This window comes from Capra hircus, chromosome 19, assembly GCF_001704415.2.
Source record: "Capra hircus breed San Clemente chromosome 19, ASM170441v1, whole genome shotgun sequence".
NCBI lineage: Eukaryota > Metazoa > Chordata > Mammalia > Artiodactyla > Bovidae > Capra > Capra hircus.
Genome location: NC_030826.1, coordinates 27,174,759 through 27,198,780, shown reverse-complemented (window position 1 = coordinate 27,198,780; position 24,022 = coordinate 27,174,759). Strand labels below are relative to the sequence as shown.

General features: G+C 45.4%; 1 protein-coding gene across 1 annotated transcript in view; it reads right to left on the bottom strand.

The window, feature by feature from the left end:
- Positions 1-24,022, bottom strand: part of DNAH2 (dynein axonemal heavy chain 2) — a 102,743-nt gene that overhangs the window by 59,496 nt on the left and 19,225 nt on the right. Inside the window, exons 7-17 of the mRNA XM_018064595.1 lie at positions 23,712-23,903; positions 19,175-19,380; positions 18,617-18,746; positions 18,149-18,331; positions 16,924-17,138; positions 4,902-5,048; positions 3,952-4,108; positions 3,462-3,701; positions 2,985-3,173; positions 2,641-2,788; positions 1,813-2,005 (exon numbers count right to left, since the gene is read on the bottom strand). Of these exons, the coding sequence (XP_017920084.1) occupies positions 1,813-2,005; positions 2,641-2,788; positions 2,985-3,173; positions 3,462-3,701; positions 3,952-4,108; positions 4,902-5,048; positions 16,924-17,138; positions 18,149-18,331; positions 18,617-18,746; positions 19,175-19,380; positions 23,712-23,903 (2,000 nt within the window). The remainder of the gene's footprint in view (positions 1-1,812; positions 2,006-2,640; positions 2,789-2,984; positions 3,174-3,461; positions 3,702-3,951; positions 4,109-4,901; positions 5,049-16,923; positions 17,139-18,148; positions 18,332-18,616; positions 18,747-19,174; positions 19,381-23,711; positions 23,904-24,022) is intronic.

Below are 24,022 nucleotides of genomic sequence, written 5' to 3'. Positions count from 1 at the left end.
TAGAGCCCTTGGGAGGAGAAAACTTGCTCTTTTTTTGTTTTAATTCTTCATGACCCATAAGACAATGGTGGTTTTTGGACAAATGAATGAATGACTAGAGGACAAAGAGATGAGGGTTCAGATCAGAATATAAGAATCTTCTTCAGGGACTTCCCTGGTGGTCCAGTAGTTAAGAATCTGCCTTCCAATGCAGCAGACGTGGGTTCAATTCCTGGTCAGGGAACTAAGATCACATGTGCTGTGGAGCAACTAAGCCCATGTGACAAAACAAGAGAAAGCCCATGTGCCGAAATGAAGGTGAAGCCCAAAATAAGTAAATTAAATAAATAAATTTTTAAAAATAGAATCTTCTTCAATTTAACTCCTGTCTGCACTTTTAAAATGAAACTGTTCACATCTCTTACCTTTCAGATCCTTAGCATCTCTCCTCTTCCAGCAGGATCCTATAGTACTCCCCACAAGAGCAACTTTTCCCTTAAATCTCTTTTATTTTTTGGCAAAAAATCTTTTATTTTTGACAACTCTTTAGGGTTTTTTAAATTAATTTACTTATAATTGGAGGATAATTGCTTTATAGGGTTTTTAAGTTACTAACCACATGCATATTTTACTTTCTAAAAGCCATAAACTCTAATGATGCTCTCAAATATAGTAAGTGAGAAATGGATTCCATATTAACTTTTTAAGACTCTAATTATATGAATGACAATGTGTGAATTTGTACAGGTGTACAGAGAGTTCTGGAATGACACATAGAAAGATTTTTAAGTATTTTTATAAAAAAAAACAAGTTTACTGTAAAGAGTCTCTTGATCAAAGTGAAAGAAGAGAGTGAAAAAGTTGGCTTAAAGCTCAACATTCAGAAAACAAAGATCATGGCATCCAGTCCCATCACTTCATGGCAAATAGATGGGGAAACAGTGACAGACTTTATTTTGGGGGGGCTCCAAAATCACTGCAGATGGTGACTGTAGCCATGAAATTAAAAGACACATTCCTTGGAAGGAAAGTTATGACAACCTAGACAGCATATTAGAAAGCAGAGGCATTACTTTGCCAACAAAGGTCTGTCTAGTCAAGGCTATGGTTTTTCCAGTAGTCATGTATGGATGTGAGAGTTGGACTATAAAGAAAGCTGAATGCTGAAGAATTGATGCTTTTGAACTGTGGTGTTGGAGAAGACTCTTGAGAGTCCCTTGGACTGCAAGATCCAATCAGTCAGTCTTAAAGGAGATCAGTCCTGAGTTCTCATTGGCAGGACTGATGCTGAAGCTGAAACTCCAATACTTTGGCCACCTGATGTGAAGAACTGACTCATTGGAAAAGACCCTGATGCTGGGAAAGATTGAGGGCAGGAGGAGAAGGGGACAACAGAGGATGAGATGGTTGGATGGCATCACCGACTCAGTGGACATGAGTTTGAGTAAACTCCAGGAGTTGGTGATGCACAGGGAGGCCTGGCGTGCTGCGGTCCATGGGGTCACAAAGAGTCGGACATGACTGAGCAACTGAACTGAACTGAACTGACTGTGACAGAATGTTCTAGACTCATTTATAAATTTTAAACATATAATAATAAATCATTATTACTATACTCTTTTGAGAAGACTGATGGAAACTCTAAATTGCTGATGTGGTGCTTCAGCAGAGAGATTGGTGGGAAAAAAATCTAACTGACGTTTTGTTTTTTCCCAGCTCTCACTGGATCCCTACCGCCTTAAGAAACAAAGGTCCAGTGCCTTTCTTCTCATTTTCTGCCCACTCCTTGGTCTCCAGGCCAGACCCCCTCCTATGGTCCTCACAGCTCCTTACCGGGCAATGTCAGCATCAAAGGAAGAGACAGGCGGGTTGAGGCGCTGGTATCGGCGGATGAAGGAGTCCTTGTTGATCTCCCAGATCTCTCGGTACATGTCCCAGGTCTTGAGGTAGTTCTGTAGCAGGCTTGCATTGTTGGTCATGCCACTACTGATCTGGGCCTGGATCTTCTTGATGTCCTCATCCCGTTCTTCAAGACCCAGCAAGATACTTCTCACTAACCTCCACCCCGACCCAAGCTCCAGCCCAGCCCCTGGCAACTGCCCCAGAGTCTCCCCTCCAACATCACTTTCCCAAAGAAACACACTCAGATGTGAGTAGTAGAAAATGAAGCAGGAAGCAGAACATAAAAGAATGACTCTGTTCTGGGGGATACAGATGTCTCACCTGTTGGTATCCAGGCCTCTTACATCCCAGCCCTGTTACCCAAACAATTCCTTCCGGGTCTCCTCACCCCAAACTCCAAATCCCTTGAGCATCAGTCACCTAATTTTGACCCCTGTCTGTGTCCTGTCTCCCTTCCACAATCCAGCCCCTTGACCTGGGTTTTCCACCATCCACGGAGACAACTGGCCAGGTATGTCCGGAAAGAGCCCTGGTCTCTTCTCCTAGCTCCACATGGTCCTAGGGTTTGGTTTTTTTTTTTCAATTAATTTTTTTTTTTGGTCACACCACATGGCATGTGGGATCCTAGTTCCACAACTAGGGATCAAACCCAAGCTTCCTGCACTGGAAGTGCGTGTGGAGTCTTAACCACTGGACTGCCAGGGAATTCCCTCATCTGGTCCTAGGCTTTTGATACCCCTGCACTGGATGCCTACTCACCCACGATGGTGTGGATGGGCTCACGCTGAAACTTGCGCTTGATGAGAATTTCAGGGAGGTGGCGGAAGACAGAGATGGTGGAGAAGAGGTGGCTGCCGATGTCATTGACCACACTAGCCAAAGTCTGCAGAGTGGGAGAGAACTCCACCTGTGGGAGCACCATGGGGAGGGCTCAGCACAGGCCCTGGAGGAGGTGAGTTCAGGACTAGGCAGTCTGGACACCTCAGAACCGGGCCTGGAGGCTGTAGGACAAAGCCAACGCCTAGGGCCAAGTCTAAGGATTAACGGAAACGGACAAAGTATGATGGTTTCAGGATGTTTGGGGCAAAGTGGTTCCCACCCACCTGGGCCACACCTCCCTGAAGATCATTCTTCAAAATGACAAGCACTCGAAAGAGTGGGTTAGGGGTGGTCTTGCCATCCCCATTGATGGCCTTGGACAGTTCCAACAGAGACCACTTCACATTCAGCCTCAAGGCATCCTCCATCATGCGGTCCAGCCGAATTGTGTACAGCATCCACTGCTGCTGAATCTGTGGGAAGAGTGGGGAAGAGAATCCCTCAGGCAAAACAGAGCAGGTCCTAGGAAATGAGAACCAGCCAATAGGGAGGGAAATGAGTTGTTTTAATAGAAAGGCAGACATCTAGGAAGAGGCTGAAAAGCTGAAGGTTGGGTGAATCCAAGGCTAGAGCGGGATGTTTGAGAGGCACACACAGAATCAGGGTGTGGAGGGAGGGGGATGACCAAGAGAAGGTTCTGATGGGGCTGCGGGGGGCTGGGGATCTGCTCACCCACAAAGCCCTGGCCACAGGACCCTTACCTCAGGACCGTCATTCTTGAAGACTTCATAGGAGTTGGTCATGATGGCCACCACATCCTGATGCAGGCTCATCAATTTCTGTTGCATGGCTGCCCTATGCTCTCTTTGGTCCTCTTCAAATTCCAGGTCCCTGTACACCCGTTTGCCACTGATGCGCACCAGCAGTGTCTCTGATATCTCTTGGGCTCGCCAGCCGATGGTCAGAGTGGATGCCTTGAACTCATTCACAATCGTCTGCACCTGGAGTCAGACCCCACCCATGGGGGAGTTTGGGAACAGATCCTCTGGGCCTAATTCCATCCTCCCATCTATTCTCTAGCTAGAGTTACTGACAATAAAAAAAGAAAAGTCCTTCACTAAACACACTTCATTTCTTTCACACAATTCCCCTGGTCTCTCTGCCACTACCCGAGACTTGGGTATTAAGTACCCAGATGTCAGCTTTTCAGTCAGCCTTGCAGACCTTTAGACTCTAATGACCATGACCTACCTTGCTGGCATGTATGCGGCACTCTGTGATGAAAAAAGCACTGGCCCCCTTCAAGGCCCAGTGCAGCTTCTTGAGCCCAGGGTGGATCTTCTTATCCAGGAACCGGATACGTTCTTTGAACAGGGCCTGCTCGTCTGGGGACAGCATGGCAATGATCCTGCGAGTAAGAGAAGGCCAGTAGCTAAATGGGGACAAGCTCAGATAGACCTTACCTCCACACCAGGACGAAAAGTTCATGATTCTAGGCAAGGACTTTCCGATACAACTTTCTGTGATGATGGAAATGTTTTGCCATTTGTGCTGCCCAGTATGGCAGCCACTAGCTACATGTGGCTGTGGGGCACTTGAAATGTGGCCTGTGCAAATGAGTAACTGAATTTTAAACTTTTATTTAATTTCGATTAACTTAAATAGAAAAAAACACATGCATCTAGTGGCTACTGTACTGGACAGGACAGTTCTAGACACCCAAACAAGACTGCTGGTCCCATCCCTTTGGACTCGAAATGGCCTGAGAAAGGTACCCAATTTCAAGCAAAGCCTCACTTAAGAGATGAGTGCCAATGGGATTAAGAGGAGGGCCAGCATGGCCTTGCTTGGTTCAACCAACCTTTTGTTGTTATGGGCCCATAAACCTAATGCTATCAACTTCCTTCGCAGAGAAGTGACTCAGGCCAACAATATACATGGTCCAAGTGCCTGATGGGGTGGGAGGGGACCTGTTGTTTTGCTCTGTACTCTAAAGATAGAAGACAACACTGCAAGGGACAGGAATAATCGTAGGGCCACATGAGAGAGAATAGGAAACCTTTTTTTTTTTTTTTTTTTTGAGATGGACAAAATATGAAGGATGTGTACTGTAGGAATGGACAATATCATGGGGCAGATAAAAGACAAAGAGAGGGCAGGAAGTAGCATGCGGGAGGGCTTCAGTGAGGAATGAGCCCTACCTGTTGTAGTCCCGAGCGACAAGCAGCAGGTTTTCTTGAAGAACGCGCAGGTCCTCAGCACGTTCAGCCACATTCACCACGTAATGGGGTGTCTCAAACAGCAACCGCTCCCAGTAGTCAATCTCCACAAAGAGGATCGACAGGGTCCTTGGGGAGAAAGAAAGGCAGAGCCTCTGAGGTGGCTGTGCAAGGGCGCAAGCCAGAACAAACACCAGTTCAAGAGGTATGGAGTTGGGGAGCACGGAGACATTTAAAAGTAAGAAGTGAAGCAGAGGGGCTTCCCTGGTGGTCCAGTGGCAAAGACTCTGCACTCCCCATGCAGGGGGCCTGGGTTCAATCCCTGGTCAGGGAACTGGATTCCACTTGCTGCAACTAAGACCCAGCACAGCCAAGTAAATAGATAAAATAAAATAAATGAAGCAGAACCTCTGGGTAAAGAAGGCAACTGGACCCACTGACTTTTGCTTCTCTCCCCAAACCACTAAAACAACAGTAAAGAATGTTTCATTTTGTTTAAGGCACAAGCCCACAAATACAAGGAGATAATGACTGAAAACATTTGAAACATGGAAGAGCAGATGGATAAGGAGCAGAAGAGTCCTCAGCTGGTGGTGGAGATGGCTAAGAACCCCCTTCAAAGGCTCGGGTGGGGGGGTGCGGTAACTCCAAGGATCTCAGGAAAGGCGTGATGGTGGGATTAAAACAAGCAGAATAGCTGAGAGTTTAGGAAGCAGCGCTACTCTGCAGAGTTAAGCAAGTTGCCTCTCCTTGCCCCAGCATAAGACTGAAGGCTTCTTGTCTGGGGAAGCAGTGCAGAGACAAACAGAGGGTCCCTGGACTGGGGACCCCAGGCCCAGTTGTAGGAGAGAGTAACGCACTGAAAGCAGAGGCAGTAAGTCACCATGTACACATGAATGTTAAGACCCCCACTTCCCCTTCCCACCCAGACACCAGTACTCTGGCACTGGGACCTATATCTTCCGGAACAGAGTTTGAGAGATGGTTTTCTGAGACCTCAGACCAGCCTAAATGGAAACGTGCCGAGGCTGATGACCTCTGGAGTCGCCAGGAAACAGCCCATCCAGACAGGCCTGCAGTTGAGAAGCCACCCTTCCTGCTCAGAGAGGTGCCAATCAGCTTTCCAGCCCCTGTCCCTGAAATACAATCAGACAACCAAGGGTCGCAGAACACTGCTCTCTGCCTCTCCTTGCACAAAAGGTGGGAGTCAGTTTAGTTCAGTCACTCAGTCGTGTCCGACTCTTTGCGACCCCAAGGACTGCAGCACGCCAGGCCTCCCTGTCCGTCACCAACTCCCGGAGTTCACTCAAACTCATGTCCACTGAGTTGGTGATGTCATCCAACCATCTCATCCTTTGTCATTCCCTTCTCCTCCCACCTTCAATCTTTCCCAGCATCAGGATTTTCCAATGAGTCAGTTCTTCACATCAGGTGGCCAAAGTATTTAGAGTTTCAGCTTCAACATCAGTCCTGCCAATGAAAACTCAGGACTGATCTCCTTTAGGACTGACTGGTTGGATCTTGCAGTCCCTTGGACTGCAAGACTTGGACTCTCAAGAGTCTTCTCCAACACCACAGTTCAAAAGCATCAATTCTTCAGCACTCAGCTTTCTTTATAGTCCAACTGTCACATCCATACATGACTACTGGAAAAACCATAGCCTTGACTAGATGGACCTTTGTTGGCAAAGTAATGCCTCTGCTTTTTAATAAGTTGTCTAGGTTGGTCATAACTTTTCTTCCAAGGAGTAAGCATCTTTTAATTTCATGGCTGCAGTCATCATTTTTGGGGCTCACCATTTTGGAGCCCCCCAAAATAAAGTCTGTCACTGTTTCCATTGTTTTCCCATCTATTTGCCATGAAGTGATGGGACCAGATGCCATGATCATAGTTTTCTGAATGTTGAGTTTAATCCCAACTTTTTCACTCCCCTTCTTTCACTTTCATCAAGAGGTTCTTTGGTTCTTTTTTCGCTTTCTGCCATAAGGGTGATGTCATCTGCATATTTGAGTTGGTATTTCTCCCGGCAATCCTGATTCCAGCTTGTGCTTCATCCAGCCCAGCGCTTCTCATGACTTCGTTGGCAAAGTAATGTCTCTGCTTTTTAATATGCTATCTGGTTGGTTATAACTTTCCTTCCAAGGAGTAAGGATCTTTTAATTTCATGGCTGCAATCACCATCTGCAGTGATTTTGGAGCCCCCCAAAATAAAGTCTGACACTATTTCCACTGTTTCCCATCTATTTGTCATGAAGTGATGGGACCAGATGCCATGATCTTCGTTTTCTGAATGTTGAGCTTTAAGCCAACTTTTTCACTCTCCTCTTTCACTTTCATCAAGAGGCTTTTTAGATTCTCTTCACTTTCTGCCATAAGGGTGGTGTCATCTGCATATCTGAGGTTATTGATATTTCTCCTGGCAATCTTGATTCCAGCTTGTGCTTCATCCAGCCCAGCGTATCTCATGATGTACTGTGCATATAAGTTAAATAAGCAGGGTGACAATATACAGCCTTGACGTACTCCTTTTCCTATTTGAAACCAGTCTGTTGTTTCATGCCCAGTTCTAACTGTTGCTTCCTGACCTGCATACAGATTTCTCAAGAGGTCAGGTGGTATTCCCAACTCTTTAAGAATTTTCCACAGTTTGTTGTGATCCACACAGTCAAAGGCTTTGGCATAGTCAATAAAGCAGAAATAGATATTTTTCTGAAACTCTCTTGCTTTATCTATGATCCAATGGATGTTGGCAATTTGATCTCTGGTTCCTCTGCCTTTTCTAAAACCAGCTTGACTATCTGCAAGTTCATGGTTCACGTACTGTTGAAGCCTGGCTTGAATTTTGAGCATTATTTTACTAGTGTGTGAGATGAGTGCAATGGTGCGGTAGTTTGAGCATTCTTTGGCATTGCCTTTCTTTGGGATTGGAATGAAAACTGACCTTTTCCAGCCCTATGGCCACTGCTGAGTTTTCCAAATTTGCTGGCATATTGAGTGCAGCACTTTCACAGAATCATCTTTTAGGATTTGAAATAGCTCAGCTGGAATTCCATCACCTCCACTAGCTTTGTTTGTAGTGGTGCTTCCTAAGTCTCACTTGACTTCTCATTCCAGGATTCTGGCTCTAGGTGAGTGATCATACCATCATGATTATCTGGGTTGTAAAGAAGTTTTTTGTATAGTTCTTCTGTCTAGTCTTGTCATCTCTTCTTAATAGCTTCTGCTTCTGTTCGGTCCATATCACTTCTGTCCTTTACTGTGCCCATCTTTGCATGAAATGTTCCCTTGGTATTTCCAATTTTCTTGAAGAGATCGCTAGTCTTTCCCATTCTATTGTTTTTCTCTATTTCTTTGCATTGATCACTAAGGGAGCCTTTCTTATCTCTCCTTGCTATTCTTTGGAACTCCAAATTCAAATGGGTCTATCTTTCCTTAAACAGAAAAAAGCAACCAGAAGGGACGGAGAGGGGATGGAGATGCAGTAAGGTGGCCCACCCCCGAAAGAAAAAACAAACAGAATTACAGCAAGCATCCTCAGAGAGAGATAAGAAACAAAGAGCGTCCGTGAGACAGAAACAAGATGCTATAAAAGAGACACGAAGAGAGCTCTTGGAAGTTACAAATAAAGCAGAAAAATTTTAAACCAAAAGAAAGATACAAGATAAATTTGACAGAGATCCCTCATAAAATAGAGAAACAGACATAAAGATGAAAGGCAAAGAGGATGTTGCATGAAAACGAGAATAGAAAACTCTCTGTGAACAATTCTTTACATTGATTACATATTGGCAAGGTAATATCTGGGGAATACCGGGTTGAAAATTAAAATTCATTTAACTTGTTTCTTTCTCCTTTATTAAAAGTAATGCCAAATTTTTTTTAATTGTGTCTGTGGCCCTTGTCCTAAGTCCTTTGCCACCTCACACCCAGTGACCTGACCTTCTCCCCACTCAGTGGCCACGCCCTGGAACTCATGTCCTACCACCTCTAAGGTCAGTCTCCAAGCAGATGGTCCCTCCCCAGCTCAGCTTCCTCGCCCATCCCAGTACCTGCACTCAAGTCCTCCCAGTCGACCTTTGATCCCATGGGGACGTTCAGGTCACTGACCCCTGGCCTTTCTTCTTGCCTGTTTGTCCCCTTCCACCTCCATCCCCTCCTCCAAGGACCCTGCCCGCTTCCACTGCTCTCTCACCAGTTCCTAGTCTTTTGCCTCCTTCTTTAGTCTAAGCCACCTGACCAAACCCCATCCCTGGCCCTGTCCACTCTCTTCTCCTCTAAGCCCACGTGAAGATGGCCAAGCAAAGCTGGAGAAGATCACACAACTACACAGATTAGCAGGCTGCACATTCAATGTCTCTGGTCCCAGCTGGCCTCTCAGGCTGCACCCCTGGGGTTTCCCCAATCTTCTGTCCCTCCTGTTCTCACAGGGACTGTTTGCAAATTCTCTGCTTTCTCAAACCTGGTCTGCTCCTCTCGCTCTCCGCAGAAAGCCCCACCTCTTCCCTCAAAGAAATACGAAAGCCACCAGGGGAGAACTCTACATGCTCCCTGCTCTAAAACTTATAAACGTAACTGACCCCATACCTATAATTTCTCCCGTTTACTACAGAAGAGGCCATCCTTGCATCCAAGGTCAAGTCCTTCCAATCCAGCTTCCCTCTGCATCCTCAGACACCATCTTTTCCAGCTTGCCTACACTTCCACCTTACTCGTTCCTTCCCATCAACATTTAAATAAGCCAAGTTTCTATAATCTTAAAACAAAATCAAAACACCACCTACCCTCAACTCCACATCCTGGCACCACGCTGCTTGCCCCCTTCACAGCCTGCCTTCTGTGAAAAACTGGCCTCCTGAATTCCCTTCCTTTCTTTTCTTCTCGTTCCTCAGTCCCCTGAGAGCCGCCTCCCACCTTCCCCTCTAAGTCTGTATTTTCAAAAGATGTTTAAAAATATTTATTTATTTGGCTGCATCAGGTCTTAGTTGTGGCACACAGGATCTTCAGTTGCCGCATGCAAGCTCTTAGTTGCAGCATGTGGCATCTAGTTCCCTGACCAGGGATTGCACCTGGGACCCCTGCATTGGGAGCATGGATGGAGTGTTAGCCACTGGACCATCAGGGAAGTCCCTAAATCTGCTTCCATCTAGCTTGCCCAGGATTCCTCGTAAGACTTCTTGTAGCTACACTCTGAGAACCTCCTTGGCCTCACCCTCCCCTCTAAGCCTCCACATCCGGTGGCCTCCTCTCTGCCTTTCTCCCTGGCTTCTGAACCTCGGTGCTTCTCTTGTCAGCTCCACCTGTCAGGACAAGCAGCCTTTCTCTCCAGGGTCTCTTGGAAATCTCATCCAGCTGACTCTGGAGACTCAGCAAAGCATCCACCTCCCCCATAGCTCCCTGGCACGCCAGCCCCTCGAGGTCATGCACACCCAGCACACTAGCCCTGGGTGACCTCACCTACTGTGTGGCTGCAGCTGCTTCTCTCAGCTGAGGACACCTGCATCCATGCAGAGATGGCCCCACCCCACTGTCTGGACCAGAACACATGTCCTCCCTCGCCTTGACTTTCCAATATCCAACCAAGCACCAGCTCCTTTGGATTTCATCATCAAAAGCAAAGTTCGAGAATTCCACTTACTCCAAGGCAAGCATAGCTCTAATGCAATGATAAACTGCAACTGAGTTTTGGCCTAAAGTTGGGCGAAAGAGCGAGAGGTCCATCCCCAAGAATCACTGCTCGAGGGTTCCAGGCATTTACTGCCAAATGGGATATGGGCTCAGTGTGATTTCAAGAGAGGCCAGAAAGTGAATTTTTATATAAAGTCTCCTGAATTGTAAATGCTGACAGATAGTTCAACTGAAAAATATAAGTAGGAAGGCTTCTGGACTGCTGGCCACATTCTTTCCTTGATCTAGGTGACAGTAGCAAAGGTGTTTATTTTATACCTATAGATTACATTGAACATGAAGGTTTTAAGTAATTTTCTATATGTACAATATGATCTTTCACAATTAAAAAATGTTTTAAAAGGGAAAAACTGGACTTCCCTGGTAGCACAGTGGATAGGAATCCGTTTGCCAATGCAGGGGACATGGATTTGATCCCCGGCCTGGGAAGAGAAGCCCAGACAACACAACAAAGGGTAGCCCCTGCTTGCTTCAATTAGAGAACGCAACGAAAGACCTAGTGCAGCCAAAAATAAAATTAATAAGCAAATTTTTAAAAAGGAAAAAACTATTTTAAACAAGGGAATTAGTTGTAAAAGGGACTGGGTACAAAATTAACTTATTAAAATCAAAGTTTTCCAATATAAAAACTATAACCAGTTCAATATTATCATGGAGAAAAAGAGACCAATGATCATTAAAACAACAGAAATAAAATACCAAAAATTAAGAGATCATCCAAAGATATTAATATATATTATCACATTTCTTGTTAGTCGGTTAATATGTATGAAAAATATCTTATGAACAAAAGAACAGGACTTAAATAAATTGAAAGAAAAAAATGCTATTCTTGGATAGAAAAAACTCAGATCTTAAAGATGTTCATTCTTCTTCAGTTCAGTTCAGTTCAGTCACTCAGTCATGTCTGACTCTTTGCGACCCCATGAATCACAGCACGCCAGGCCTCCCTGTCCATCATCATTCTTCTTAAGTTAACCTATAAATTTAACCCAATCTTGTTCCCCCCCAAAATATAGGACTAGAATTATTTGGGGAACTAAACAAAGAGATTCTAATGTACTTATGAGAAATAAATATTTAAAATATCCAAGAAAAAAATCTAAAAAGGAGAGTAATGAGGACAATAATAAAAACAATTTGGTCTCTACATATGAATAAACAGACCTATCAGAACAGGATAGTGAATCCCAAAACAGACATCCTTGGGAATTTGTTATACTATAAAGATAGCAGTTTAATAAATGAGATTGGGTCAACTGACTAGCCATCTGGGGATAGATTAAAAAAAACACAAAACCAACTCAAGTTGCATCTACACTTCTCTCCCTAAATCAAAATAAACTGAAAATTGGAGCCAAGAACCAAATATAAAGACAAAAATCACAAAATGCCAGGAGAAAATATGTAATATTTTAAACACTTTTACATCTTGAGTAAAAGTCATTTGACTTTGTAAATCTGTTTTCTTCTTTCTTTGAAAAAAAAAAGAAAATACATTTTTTAATCACAGAGGATAAAAAGCCCCATAATCTCAAGATACTCTGATGAAGCTTTATATCCTGAATATCACCAAGATGTTATCTTAAAAGAACACTGAGGTGAAAATTTCAGCATATTTTGTGTCTGTTCTACTAAGCAAGCACTAAAGTAGCAATATAGGACATGACATCACAGTGCAAGTTTTCCACCTTTATTGGAGTGGACTCTACCAAGGAAGGAAATTATTATCTACCAAGGAAGAGCTCATTTGTGATATGTGCTTTAAGAGACTGTGGACAAAGAAATGCTGTTTTTCACACCTTAACAATCTTCACTGAAGTATGTGTTATTTTTGAAACTGTGTCAAAAGTCTTCAAAGTGAAGAAGGCTCTCTCAAATAGGAATGAACAGCAGATTACTGGACAGTTAAGCAAAGCCTCCAGTGTAAAGGAGAGCCAAAATGAAGGAAAACTGTTTTCAATCTAGAATTCCACAAAGGACTAACAGGTGTCAGGCAGAAAACAGTTGTTGTCAATCATGCAAGAATTCAAAAAGTTTACCTCCCATGTACCGTGGAAAGCTACTAAAGAATGTAGTAGCTCCAAAATAAGAACATCAACCAAGAAAGAGGAAGACAAAGGAAAGGGGGAATCAAACAACAAAAGAGGCTCAGGGAAGTCCCAGAGTGACAGCTGGCCTCAAAACCAACCAGCTGGGCTGAAGGAAGAGGACAAGGGAATTCCAGGAGGGATAGTGCTAAGAACACAAAATTGATAACATACGTGATAAGTCAGATAGCAAAGTAAAATATTATCCAAAGGAATTTTATTGGTTGGTCTGGAAAAATTAATGATAGTGAATAATGTGCTGACAAAAATAGTGAGGTCATTGTTAATTCCAAAAAGAACAAGTGTCATACAAGCAAGGAGAGAATTGGAACAACTGAACATGATTTGGCTCCACAGTAAACAATACTAACAGAGTCATACTAAGAAAAACACTGAATATCAGTTTAACCACAAATTCTAGCATAGCTATACCAGGAGGGTGGAGGGGTGTAAATACGTACGGGAACACTTCTAGTAAGAGAATCATATTCTCTTATGTTCTTCAAGCTGGAGGCCTTGAATTTGACTCTGTCAAATTCTTGGTAAGCCCGCTTGGATACATATACTATCCAACAGTGCACTAAATTTTTTCTTCATTTCCTCATCTTGACAAGACTTTTCCAAATAACTTTAAGCCAAATTATCAAATTTTAACTTGTCAGTCAATACGATGAATTTGAAAAACACCTTCCCGATGCTGAGCTGAAAACCCTATGAGGACCTTTTTTCACAGTGATGCTCAGGCTTAGCCAGAAATTTGTCAAGAAGTTTCTGGAATACAAATTTATTTTCCTGGTACATAAAATTTCTTAAAAAAAAAAAAAAAAAAACCAGTCTGGGACTTCCCTGGTGGTCCAGTGATTAAGACACTGTACTTCCAATGCAGGGGGCATGGGCTGGATCCCTGGTTGGGGAACTAAGATCCCACATGCCTCGTCATGGCATGGTCAAAAAAAATTAATTTTAAAAAATCAGTCTGGGGAAATATTTTTTAAAATATTTTCTGTTTCCTTGGACAAGTGCTCAGGCAATGGAGCCAGTGCAAGTAGGCTGACTGGGTTTGGTGCTGACAGCCCAGAATGAACTGACCTAATGGAGAAAGTGCTCTCAGACCAGAGAGAAAAGGAGGAAGAGGAAGTCCCAGTCGCAAAACACTGTCAGACGCCAGTGTCCCTTGTCTTTCCCTGGAGAACTCCTGCTACACAGAGGAGTTGGCTACTTACACAGTGATAACACAGCTCTTTTCAGCCAGGGTACAGACGCCATCTGGAATATGTTTGTGTTAAGTGCAATCTGTAAGGCTGGTCTGGCTGTAAAATGTGGTAAAAGCCAATTTGGACTTCAGAGTTCAAATATTTGGGATGGAAGGTGGGACAACAAAACCCTTTGTAAGATAAGATCGGTGCTATTAGGGACTGGAAGTCTCCCAGAATAGAGGGAGAGTCAGGTAATTCTGAGGACAATCAGGGCATTTGAAGAGCACGCTTATTTCAAGACCTTATCTAGATCATGAGCACAAAAAAGTAGACTTGATAAAGTTATCTGCCCCTCGTTGGAGGCGTCATATTTAGAAAAGGTTTAGAAAAGCTGAAACTGTCTTGGACGTCTTTACTGGTTTAATGAGCCCAGACTTTTCAAAATCCTTCCCTGTGATCATGGTTTTTTGTTTTTCCCCCATACATTATTTACTGGATTGAGGTAGTTTTAGCTTAAAGCCACAAAAATGTAAAGCAGTTTATAACAGATCCCTCTAGACAACAACTGCCAAAGAATCGGGGTACCTCTTCTCTCTGGAAAAAGTGTTTTAGCCATTATTTGGGTTTCTGCTAAACCCAGGCCACAAATATTTGCCCCAAAATTGTCTTGTTAAGCTCTGCCATAAAGATTATGCAAACGGTATTTGAGATAAATATCCAATGTGTCTCTCGACAAGAGATGATCACGGCAGACAGAAAGCTGTCTCCTAAGCTTATTGGGGCTACATGGCCAGGTGCTAAGCTCAAACGTCAGGTGGATACACCGCGGTGGTGAGAAGGGAACAAGACTCAGGGAGTCCAGGTGAAAGCCCCCAGCACAGAATGTTCAGGACCCTCATGGAAACTATGCAACTTCTAGGTCCACCAGTAGTGGGTTGATGGATTAAATTATGGTACAGTCAAAGCATGGGAAGCTGTAAGCCATGAAAAGTAATTATGCAGTTCTGTACACACAGGATGGAAAATCTCCCACACATATTGTTAACCTCAAAAAAAGCAAGTTAAAAAATGTTGTTTATAATGAGATCCTGTTTTGTGTGTGCAGTGTGTATTTGATTACATGGTAATCACGGCTACCTCCAGGGAGTGGAGCTGTGCGCTGGATTTTCACTTTTTCCTTTATATTCTTCTATAGATCAATCTCTCTCTTTTTTTTTTCTTTTACGGTGAGCATGCACTACTTCTGTTGTTTAAATACTTTAATTTAAAAAGCAAAAAAAGATGGACTTCCCTGGTGGCCAAATGCCTAAGACTCCTCACTTCCAATATAGGGGGCCTGGGTTCCACCCCTGGTCAGGGAACTAGATCCCACATGCTGCAGCTAAAGACCCAGCGTTCCACAGCTAAGACCCTAAGACCGGGCACAGCCAAATAAATACATTTTTAAGTTAAAAAGATTCTAAGAATTAAAGAAAAATAACCATATGAAGCATATGAAGTGGGGGGAACATGGAGTGATAAATATACATATATATATGTATACACCAAATCTTTAAGAGTGGTTATCTTTGGGGGAATCTTGTTCTTCCTTCTACTTTTCTGCATTCTGCAAATTTTCTAAAAGGATCAAGAATTTTATAATAGAAAAAAATCAAATAAATCATTTTGAGAACACTTCAGATGTATAGAATAGTGTGAACAGTATGCTACTATTCATATTAAAAGGTACTTAAGAGATTTCCCTGGCAATCCAGTAATTGAAACTTCATGCTCCCAATGCAGGAGGCTTGGGTTCAATCCCTGGTCAGGGAACTAAATCCCACAATTAAAGATCCCTACATGCTGCACACCACAACTAAGACCCAGTGCAACCAAATAAATAAATATTAAAAATAAATCTTATTGTTGATTTATGAGGCCATTTTATGGAATCCTCAAAAAAAACACGAGCCCTATCAAAGCAGATCTCGACACCCCTCTCTGGTCAAAGGCCTATCTCAAATCTCTTACCCTCTGGTCTTCACACCCTGCTTGTCACCTGCTTCCTGATCCATGTGGCTTCTCATCTCTCTGTCCTTCTCACTTCGGCCTCCCCCTCACCCCTCTGACCTGACATTAAGCACTGTCTCCCCGTCTTGGTTATTTTGCTTCAAACATCATGTGTCATCTCCCAGTTAGGTTGCTTTTGGCTCCCAGGACAGACACACTCAGTCTCTCTGTCCATGTCCACACAGGCCGTCTCTGGCAAAGCCCCTTCCACATTTCCCCCAACAAATAAGGACATTCCATGGGTTAAAGTCAGTTCTAGAAACCTGGGAAGCCACTCTTACTATAGGGGCTTGCTGATGATAAGGAGCCCAAACCGATCAAGAAGAAAGTGACTTCCTTCCTATTAGGAAAACGTTGTCATCAGAAGGGTCGTCATCTCTGTAGACAGCCGCCTTACTAAGTTCCTTCTTTATTCTCTCTTCTGCATCTTATCTGGGAAGGAGGCAGGGCTCCAGGGTATAACAGTTCACTTACAGAGCAACAGGGGGCAAGGACATCGTCACTGGACACACCTCTGCCCATCTTGGTTCTTAGCACATGGAAGGCACTCACTATGTATTTTTGAATGACTAATGAATAGACTGGTTAAACTGAAAACCTGGTGATATGAGAATGTCATGATTCTACAACTATAGGAGAGGGTGTGACCTGAGAGCCCCACTGACTTTCGGGAAAGCTCCCTAGGTGGCTCATGGTTGGGACGATTTCGCTGAGCCACCGTGGCCACCTAGTGGCAGGACACCTACATCACTGGTGTAGTAGGTGACAGTGGATTTTCTATTTTCAATCAGTTTTTGTTTTGTTTTGTTTTGTTTTTTAAGACTAAGAAGTGGGAGGAAACATAATACAGGGTAAGAGAGAATCAGAGGAATGGAGAGGAGGAACCAGGAGATGGGAGTTAAAACTCTCAGGAGGGTTGGGGAAAGGAAAGGTGACATAGAAAGGACGAGCAGAGCAGGAGAGGGGCGGGGAGGGTCTCCTACTTGTCAAAGTTCACGTCCAGCATGCCCGCCTTCTCCTGGCTGATTCGTAGCAATGGTGTGTCCAGCCGCCGAATGCAGTCCTTGTCCAGCGTGGCTGTCCAGTCTTGGAAGGTTTTTCGTACCAATTCATCAATGGCCTGAACCATCTGCTGGTAGGTGTGCACACTCTCCTCTCCGGTCCCAATGTGGGGCAGGAAATGAGCATTGGAAAGACACTGTGGAGGAGAACCAGGGACGCTGGGATCCACCTGCCACGTTCCTCCGTGTTATCATCGTCCTGAGAGCCCTATTCCCCTCCCCAACATACACACCCCGATTATATGTGTAAGACAGGGCATGGAGATCGATTTTGACTACTCGGAGGGAAGGGGGAGCCAGAGAGAAAGGTGAGAGGAAGACACCAGGTTCAGCGAAAGAGGTAGTCAGAATGAAGACAGGGAAGGGGAAGGTGTGAGAATTCGGAGAGGAGCAGTGTCATATACGGGCTTCCCAGGTGGCTCAGTGGTAAAGAATTCACCTGCCAGTGCAGGAGACCAGGAGACATGGATTCGATTCCTGGGTGGGGAAGATTCCCTGGAGAAGGAAATGGCAACCCACTCCAGTATTCTTGCCTGCAAGATCCCATGGACAGAGGAGCCTGGGGGACTACAGTCCACAGAGTCGCAGAGTCAGACACAACTAAGTGACTAAGCACACATCCACACATTGTCATATGTACACTACCGTGTGTAAAATAGATGGCTAGTGGGAATCTGCTGTGTAACACAGGGAGCTCAGCTCAGAGTGCTATGATGACCTAGAGGGGTAGAATGGGGGCCGGTGTAGAAGGGAGGTCCAAGAGGGAGGGGATATATGGATACACATAGCTGATTTACTTTGCTGTACAGTGTTACACAACACTGTGAAACAATCATACTCCAATAATAAAATATAAGAAGAAAGAGAAGCACAGACATTCAGCTTGAGAAAAAAAGTTGGAAAAAGAAAGTCAATTACAGGAGGTGAAGGATATAAGAGACACAAGGTCAAAAACAAGCATGAGCCCTTCCTAAGGACAGGCCAGTTCCTCTGACACGCCCCTCGCACCCATTTAGTCTCAGGTCAGGAAACCTCTCCAGGGAGATGCTCTGGACTGGCCTGCAGGGCTCCCACCCACCAGCCTGGGGCTCAGCCTGCAAACTCTGTCGTGGCACCGAGAACAAGTTCTGGGAAAGGTCAGGCTTACGTTCATGACTCGGTCGATGCGACGCCGTAGGATGCGCACCCAGTGGGCCTGCCCTGAGTACTGGGCCATGTAGGGCTCCAGGTAGGGCCACTTCTTGTTCAGCTCACGGTTTACGAGTGCCAGCTCACTATTGAACAGCATGTAGAGGTCCACGGCCTTCTTGTCATATGTTCGCTTGATGGCCTGACGAAGAAGAGGAAGTAAATGACATGACCAGGGATATGGGGTCCCTGCAGCTCCCCATCCTGGAAGAAAGCTAACCCCCTGCCATGGTAGTCCTGCCCCCAAGCCCTCCAGACACCAGGGGAGGGGGTGGGCAGGGACAGAGGAAGAAAAGCTGCGCTGGCAGTTTAGGGCATGGGCGAGAGCACAGATGGTGGTTGGACGGCATCTGGAAGGACCAGGCAGACGTGAAGGAAAGCTCAAGTGAACCAGGGGTGGAGGAAGGAAGGTGGTGGACAGTCCCACCTCTCGGGCCGAGAGCCGGTGGAAGGTGTCCAGCAGCAGCACCCCGTGCTCCACGTCACGGACTAACTCGAAGGCCGAGGTGATCAAGTTCTGAGTCATCACCTCCAGGTCCTTGACTCCAGCCCGGAACCTGCACCATTAGAGGCGTGTCGAAGGGTGGGCGACGTCGCCTGGCCCCAAGAACCTCCCCTGAGTGCAATTCCGATGTTTTATGTACAGAGGGCATCCTCAGTGTCGGCACTGAGCGCTTCACACACAGGAATCCATTTAGTCCTCAAAACAACTCAGTGGGGTAGGCTGTATTGCTAACCGGATTTTATAGATGAGGAAACTGAGGCCCAGGCTGGTAGAGCAATCTGCCCAGAGTCATGTTAACTAGTCTGTGGCAGAACCGGGATCCAAGGCCAGAAAGGCTGGCTGTGGCACCCTGCGTCTGAGCAGCCCCGTGAGCTTCCCCTGTTCGCCCCCGCGTTTCTGACCTGCTGCCCCCACACTCCGCTCTGCTCTCCCCTGTCCCCCTTCCCTGTCTATGGAGGGGGTGGTCTGTGACCCTCTCACCTATTATAGTCTTCGTGCCAAGAGGTGTTCTTGACGTCCAGGATGCCCCCGCGGACGGCTCGCAGCACGTGCAGGTTTCTGTGAAAGATGTCCTCAATCTCCAGCAAGTTCCGTGTTATCTGGGGCCCCTGGGCACCGAAGAAGCAGGGGAGGGGACCTTGCTTTCCATCTTCCCAGCGGGCAAAATGGTACTGACAGTCACATACCTGCAAAGAAGTCAGCATGAGGCTTCCTGCCCTCCTGAGTCTTCCTGTCCCAAGTTCTTTGGTTTAGCTTGTGTTGTGGTTGTTCAGTTGCTAAGTCATGTCCCACTCTTTACAACTCCATGGACTGCAGCACACCAGGCTTCCCTGTCCCTCACTACTGGCTTCGCTTAAAATGGCTAAAAAACTAAGGAGAACCCACCAGATGCAACGGGCTTCTGGGGTGAATTTTAGCTGCACAATGAAATATGAAAAAAATTTGGCCTTGGAGTACAAAATGAAGCAGGGCATAGGCTAATAAGAGTTTTGCCAACAGAATGCACTGGTCATAGCAAACACTCTCTTCCGACAACACAAGAGATGACTCTACACATAGACATCACCAGATGGTCAATAACAAAATCAGATTGATTGTATTCTTTGCAGCTGAAGATGGAGAAGTTCTATCAGCAAAAACAAGACTGGGAGCTAACTGTGGCTCAGATCGTGATCTTCTTATTGCCAAATTCAGACTTAAACTGAAGAAAGCAGGGAAAACCACTAGACCATTCAGGTATGACCTAAATCAAATCCCTTATTATTATACAGTGGAAATGACAAACAGATTCAAGGGATTAGATCTGATAAACAGAGTGCCTGAAGAACTATGGACCGAGGTCCGTGACATTGTACAGGAGGCAGTGATTAAGACCATCCCCAAGAAAAAGAAATGCAAAAAGGCAAAATGGTTGTCTGAGGAGGCCTTACAAGTAGTTGAGAAAAGAAGAGAAGCTAAAGACAAAGGAGAAAAGGAAAAATATACCCCTGTGAATGCAGAGTTCCAAAGAATAGCAAGGAGAGACAAGAAAGCCTTCCTCAGGGATCAATGCAAAGCAATAGAGGAAAACAATACAATGGGAAAGACTAGACATCTCTTCAAGAAAAATTAGAGATACCAAGGGAACATTTCATGTGAAGATGGGCACAATAAAGAATAGAAATGGTATGGACCTAACAGAAGCAGAAGATATTAAGAAGAGGTGGCAAGAATACATAGAAAAACTATACAGAAAAGATCTTCATGACCCAGATAACCATGATGGTGTGATCACTCACCTAGAGCCAGGCATCCTGGAATGAGAAGTCAAGTGAGCCTTAGGAAGCATCACTATGAACAAAGCTAGTGGATGTGATGGAATTCCAATTGAGCTATCTCAAATCCTAAAAGATGATGCTGTCAAAGTGCTACACTCGATATGCCAGCAAATTTGGAAAACTCAGCAGCGGCCACAGGACCAGAAAAAGTCAGTTTTCATTCCAATCCCAAAGAAAGGCAATGCCAAAGAATGCTCAAACTACCGCACCATTGCACTCATCTCACTAGCAAAGTAATGCTCAAAATTCTCCAAGTCAAGCTCCAAAAGTACATGAACTGAGAACTTCCAGATATTCAAGCTGGATTTAGAAAAGGCAGAGGAACCAGAGATCAAATTGCCAACATCTACTGGCTCATCAAAAAAGCAAGAGAGTTCCAGGAAAACATCTACTTCTGCTTTATTAACTATGCCAAAGCAACAAACTGTGGAAAATTGTTAAAGAGATGGAAATACAAGATCACCTTACCTGCCTCCTGAGAAATCTGTATGCAGGTCAAGAAGCAACAGTTAGCACTGTACATGGAACAACAGACTGGTTCCAAATAGGGAAAGGAGTACATCAAGGCTGTATATTGTCACCCCGCTTATTTAACTTACATGCAGGGTACATCATGTGAAATGCTGGGCTGGATGAGCACAAGCTGGAATCAAGATTGCCAGGAGAAATATCAATAACCTCAGATATATAGATGACACCACCCTTATGGCAGAAAAAGAACTAAAGAGCCTCTTGATGAAAATGAAAGAGAAGAGTGAAAAAGCTGGCTTAAAACTCAACATTCAAAAAACGAAGATCATAGCATCTGGTCCCATCACTTCATGGCAAATAGATGGGGAAACAATGGAAACAATGAGAGACTTTATTTTCTTAGGCTCCAAAATCACTGCAGATGGTGAATGCAGCCATGAAATTAAAAGACATTTGCTCCTTGGAATAAAAACTATGACCAACCTAGACAGCATATTAAAAAACAGAGACATTACTTTGCTAACAAAGGTCCATCTAGTCAAAGCTGTGGTTTTTCCAGCAGTTGTGTATGGATGTGAGAGTTGGACCATAAAGAAAGCTGAGCACCGAAGAACTGATGCTTTTGAACTGTGGTGCTGGAGAATACTCTTGGGAGTCCCTTGGACTGCAAGGATAACCAACCAGTCAATCCTAAAGGAAATCAGTCCTGAATGTTCATTGGAAGGACTGATGCTAAAGCTAAAACTCCAATACTTTGGCTACCTGACGCGAAGAACTGACTCATTGGCAAAGACCCTGATGCTGGAGAAGATTAAAGGCAGGAGGAGAGGGGACAACAAGAGGATGAGATGGTTGGATGGCATCACCGACTCGATGGATATGAGTTTGAGTAAACTCCAGGAGTTGGTGATGGACAGGGAAGCCTGGCGTGCTGCAGTCCATGGGGTTGCAAAGAGGAGGACATGACTGAGCGAATGAATTGAACTGAACTGAATGGAGGCAGTGATAACAGACAAGAATCTCTGAGCACAGGATGGTGGCTAGGTGCACAGCCATGTGATAAGAACCAAAGAGGCAAGTTTTGTGTGTAGCCTCACCCCCAGCCCCAGCTCCCTCGCCCCTGGGCCGGGATTCTGGAGCATCTGCTGTGGGCTCTGTCTCCCTGACAGTCTTCCTACCTCGATGAGGTCCTTGCAGCGTTGTACAAAGGCATCGACCTGGGCAAATATGCTGGTCTGGTCTAGGATCCAGCCCCGGGTGGAGAACCTGTCGTGAGAAAGACTGATCAGTTGGAAGCGGGAACATGAGGCATTTACCTCCCCAGGCCAGGCTAGAACCAGGAGTTCTGGTTCAAAGGAAGCCTGAGAAAATGAGACCCCAAGAAACAGTTTTTCTGAATGCCAAGTAAAGAAACACAAGGTGAGGAGAGCCAGAGAGAAAAAGAAAACACTTTGGTTCTAAGAAAAAGTTTGGTGGTGGTGGTGGTGGTGGTTTAGTCTCTAAGTCGTGTCTGGCTCTTGTGACCACATGGACTGTAGCCCTCTAGGCTCCTCTGTCCATGGGATTTCCCAGGCCAGAATACTGGAGTGGGTTGCTATTTCCTCCTCCAGAAGAGAAAGTTTACACACAATTAAACTTTAGACTTTAGAGCCAAGGAAGGAGGAAAAGACCAGGAGGGATTCCTGGGTTGAGGGAGGGGAGGTTACTTAGAGTTCGGAGGACCCAGGACTGAGAGCTAGAATATCTGCATCCAGAGAGAAAACTCGGACCATATAAAACCTCTAAAACAAACAAACAAACAAAAAAACAGTCCACAGGCTTAAAGTACAAGCAGAAGGGCTCGAAATCTCCCCGCTCCAGGAGTGACAAGCGGTAACACACAGGATGTCCAGGTAAGTCGTACTGGGTATGTGTCTGCACAGCCCGAAGGTAGTGGTCCTTCCAGGAGTGACAGCAAGAGATGCAGCCTTGTAGGTCCTCCTTGCTAGAGATGACGTAGCCCTCAAAGATGCGGTCCAGGGAGATGGCATGGCAGCACAGGCGAATGATCTCATTGCTCATCTGCGGGAGGAGTCCCGACAATCTCAGTTCGCAGCCTTAGTTGCACTGACCCTCTCTTGGAGCCCCCAAGACCATGCCTCAGATCTCGGGCTCCTACTTCTTGATACCCATGGCTCCTTTCATCCCTGGTCCTCCACTGCTCATGCGGCAGCATCTCTGGGTTCCACCTTATTTGCCCACCTCATTTCCAGCCAGTGCTCAGCTCAGTGCCCTTTCCCCACTCTTTGCCCCTCCCCCAATGAAATATGCTGGGTTCTGCTCCTCAAAAGCCAGAGTTCCTTCCTATATCTGCCTCTCGCTCACTGCAAGGTCCATCTTTGGCAATGAGAAAGAGCAGGTCTTCCCTTCCTGTACAACTCAGCCTGGGAGTCAGTCCTTCCTGGTCCCCTCCCTGTGCTCCATCAACACCTCTTCACAAAGACTCCCTCTTCCCACCTGGGCTTCATCCATCTGGAAGCAAAATGTCCAGTCCAGGTCCCAACTCTGAGCCTCACTAAAGCAGATGATGCAGGCAAAGGGCCTGTGGTCTCTGTCCGACCGGAACGGCATTGCTCACTACCTTTTCACCATAGATCTGCCCAGTGAATTCTACCTTCTCCAGAAATCTGCATGCTACCAACATGGCCATCCCCTCACCACCCTCTGTCCCACCCTCTGCAGACACACACCTTCCGGAAGAGGGAGGTCAGTCTCTCCCGAGTATTGTAGTGGGGAGAGTTGACCCAGATGATACGGATGAGGCTGATGAGCCTCGGGAGTTTACTAGAGATGTCCTTTGGCCGCATGAATGCCAGTTCCTGGTAAGGCTCCTTCAGGATCGACAAGAAAGTCAGGTTTGACTGTGCTTGACGAGAGCCATCCTGGTAGTAAAGAGAAATCAGGAGAAGACTTAGCTCCTGGAAAGCACAGGTTCAAAGCGAGTGCTTCTGGTCCTCCTCGAATTCCAACCGATCTGCCTTTCCCGAGAAGTGTTCCCAGT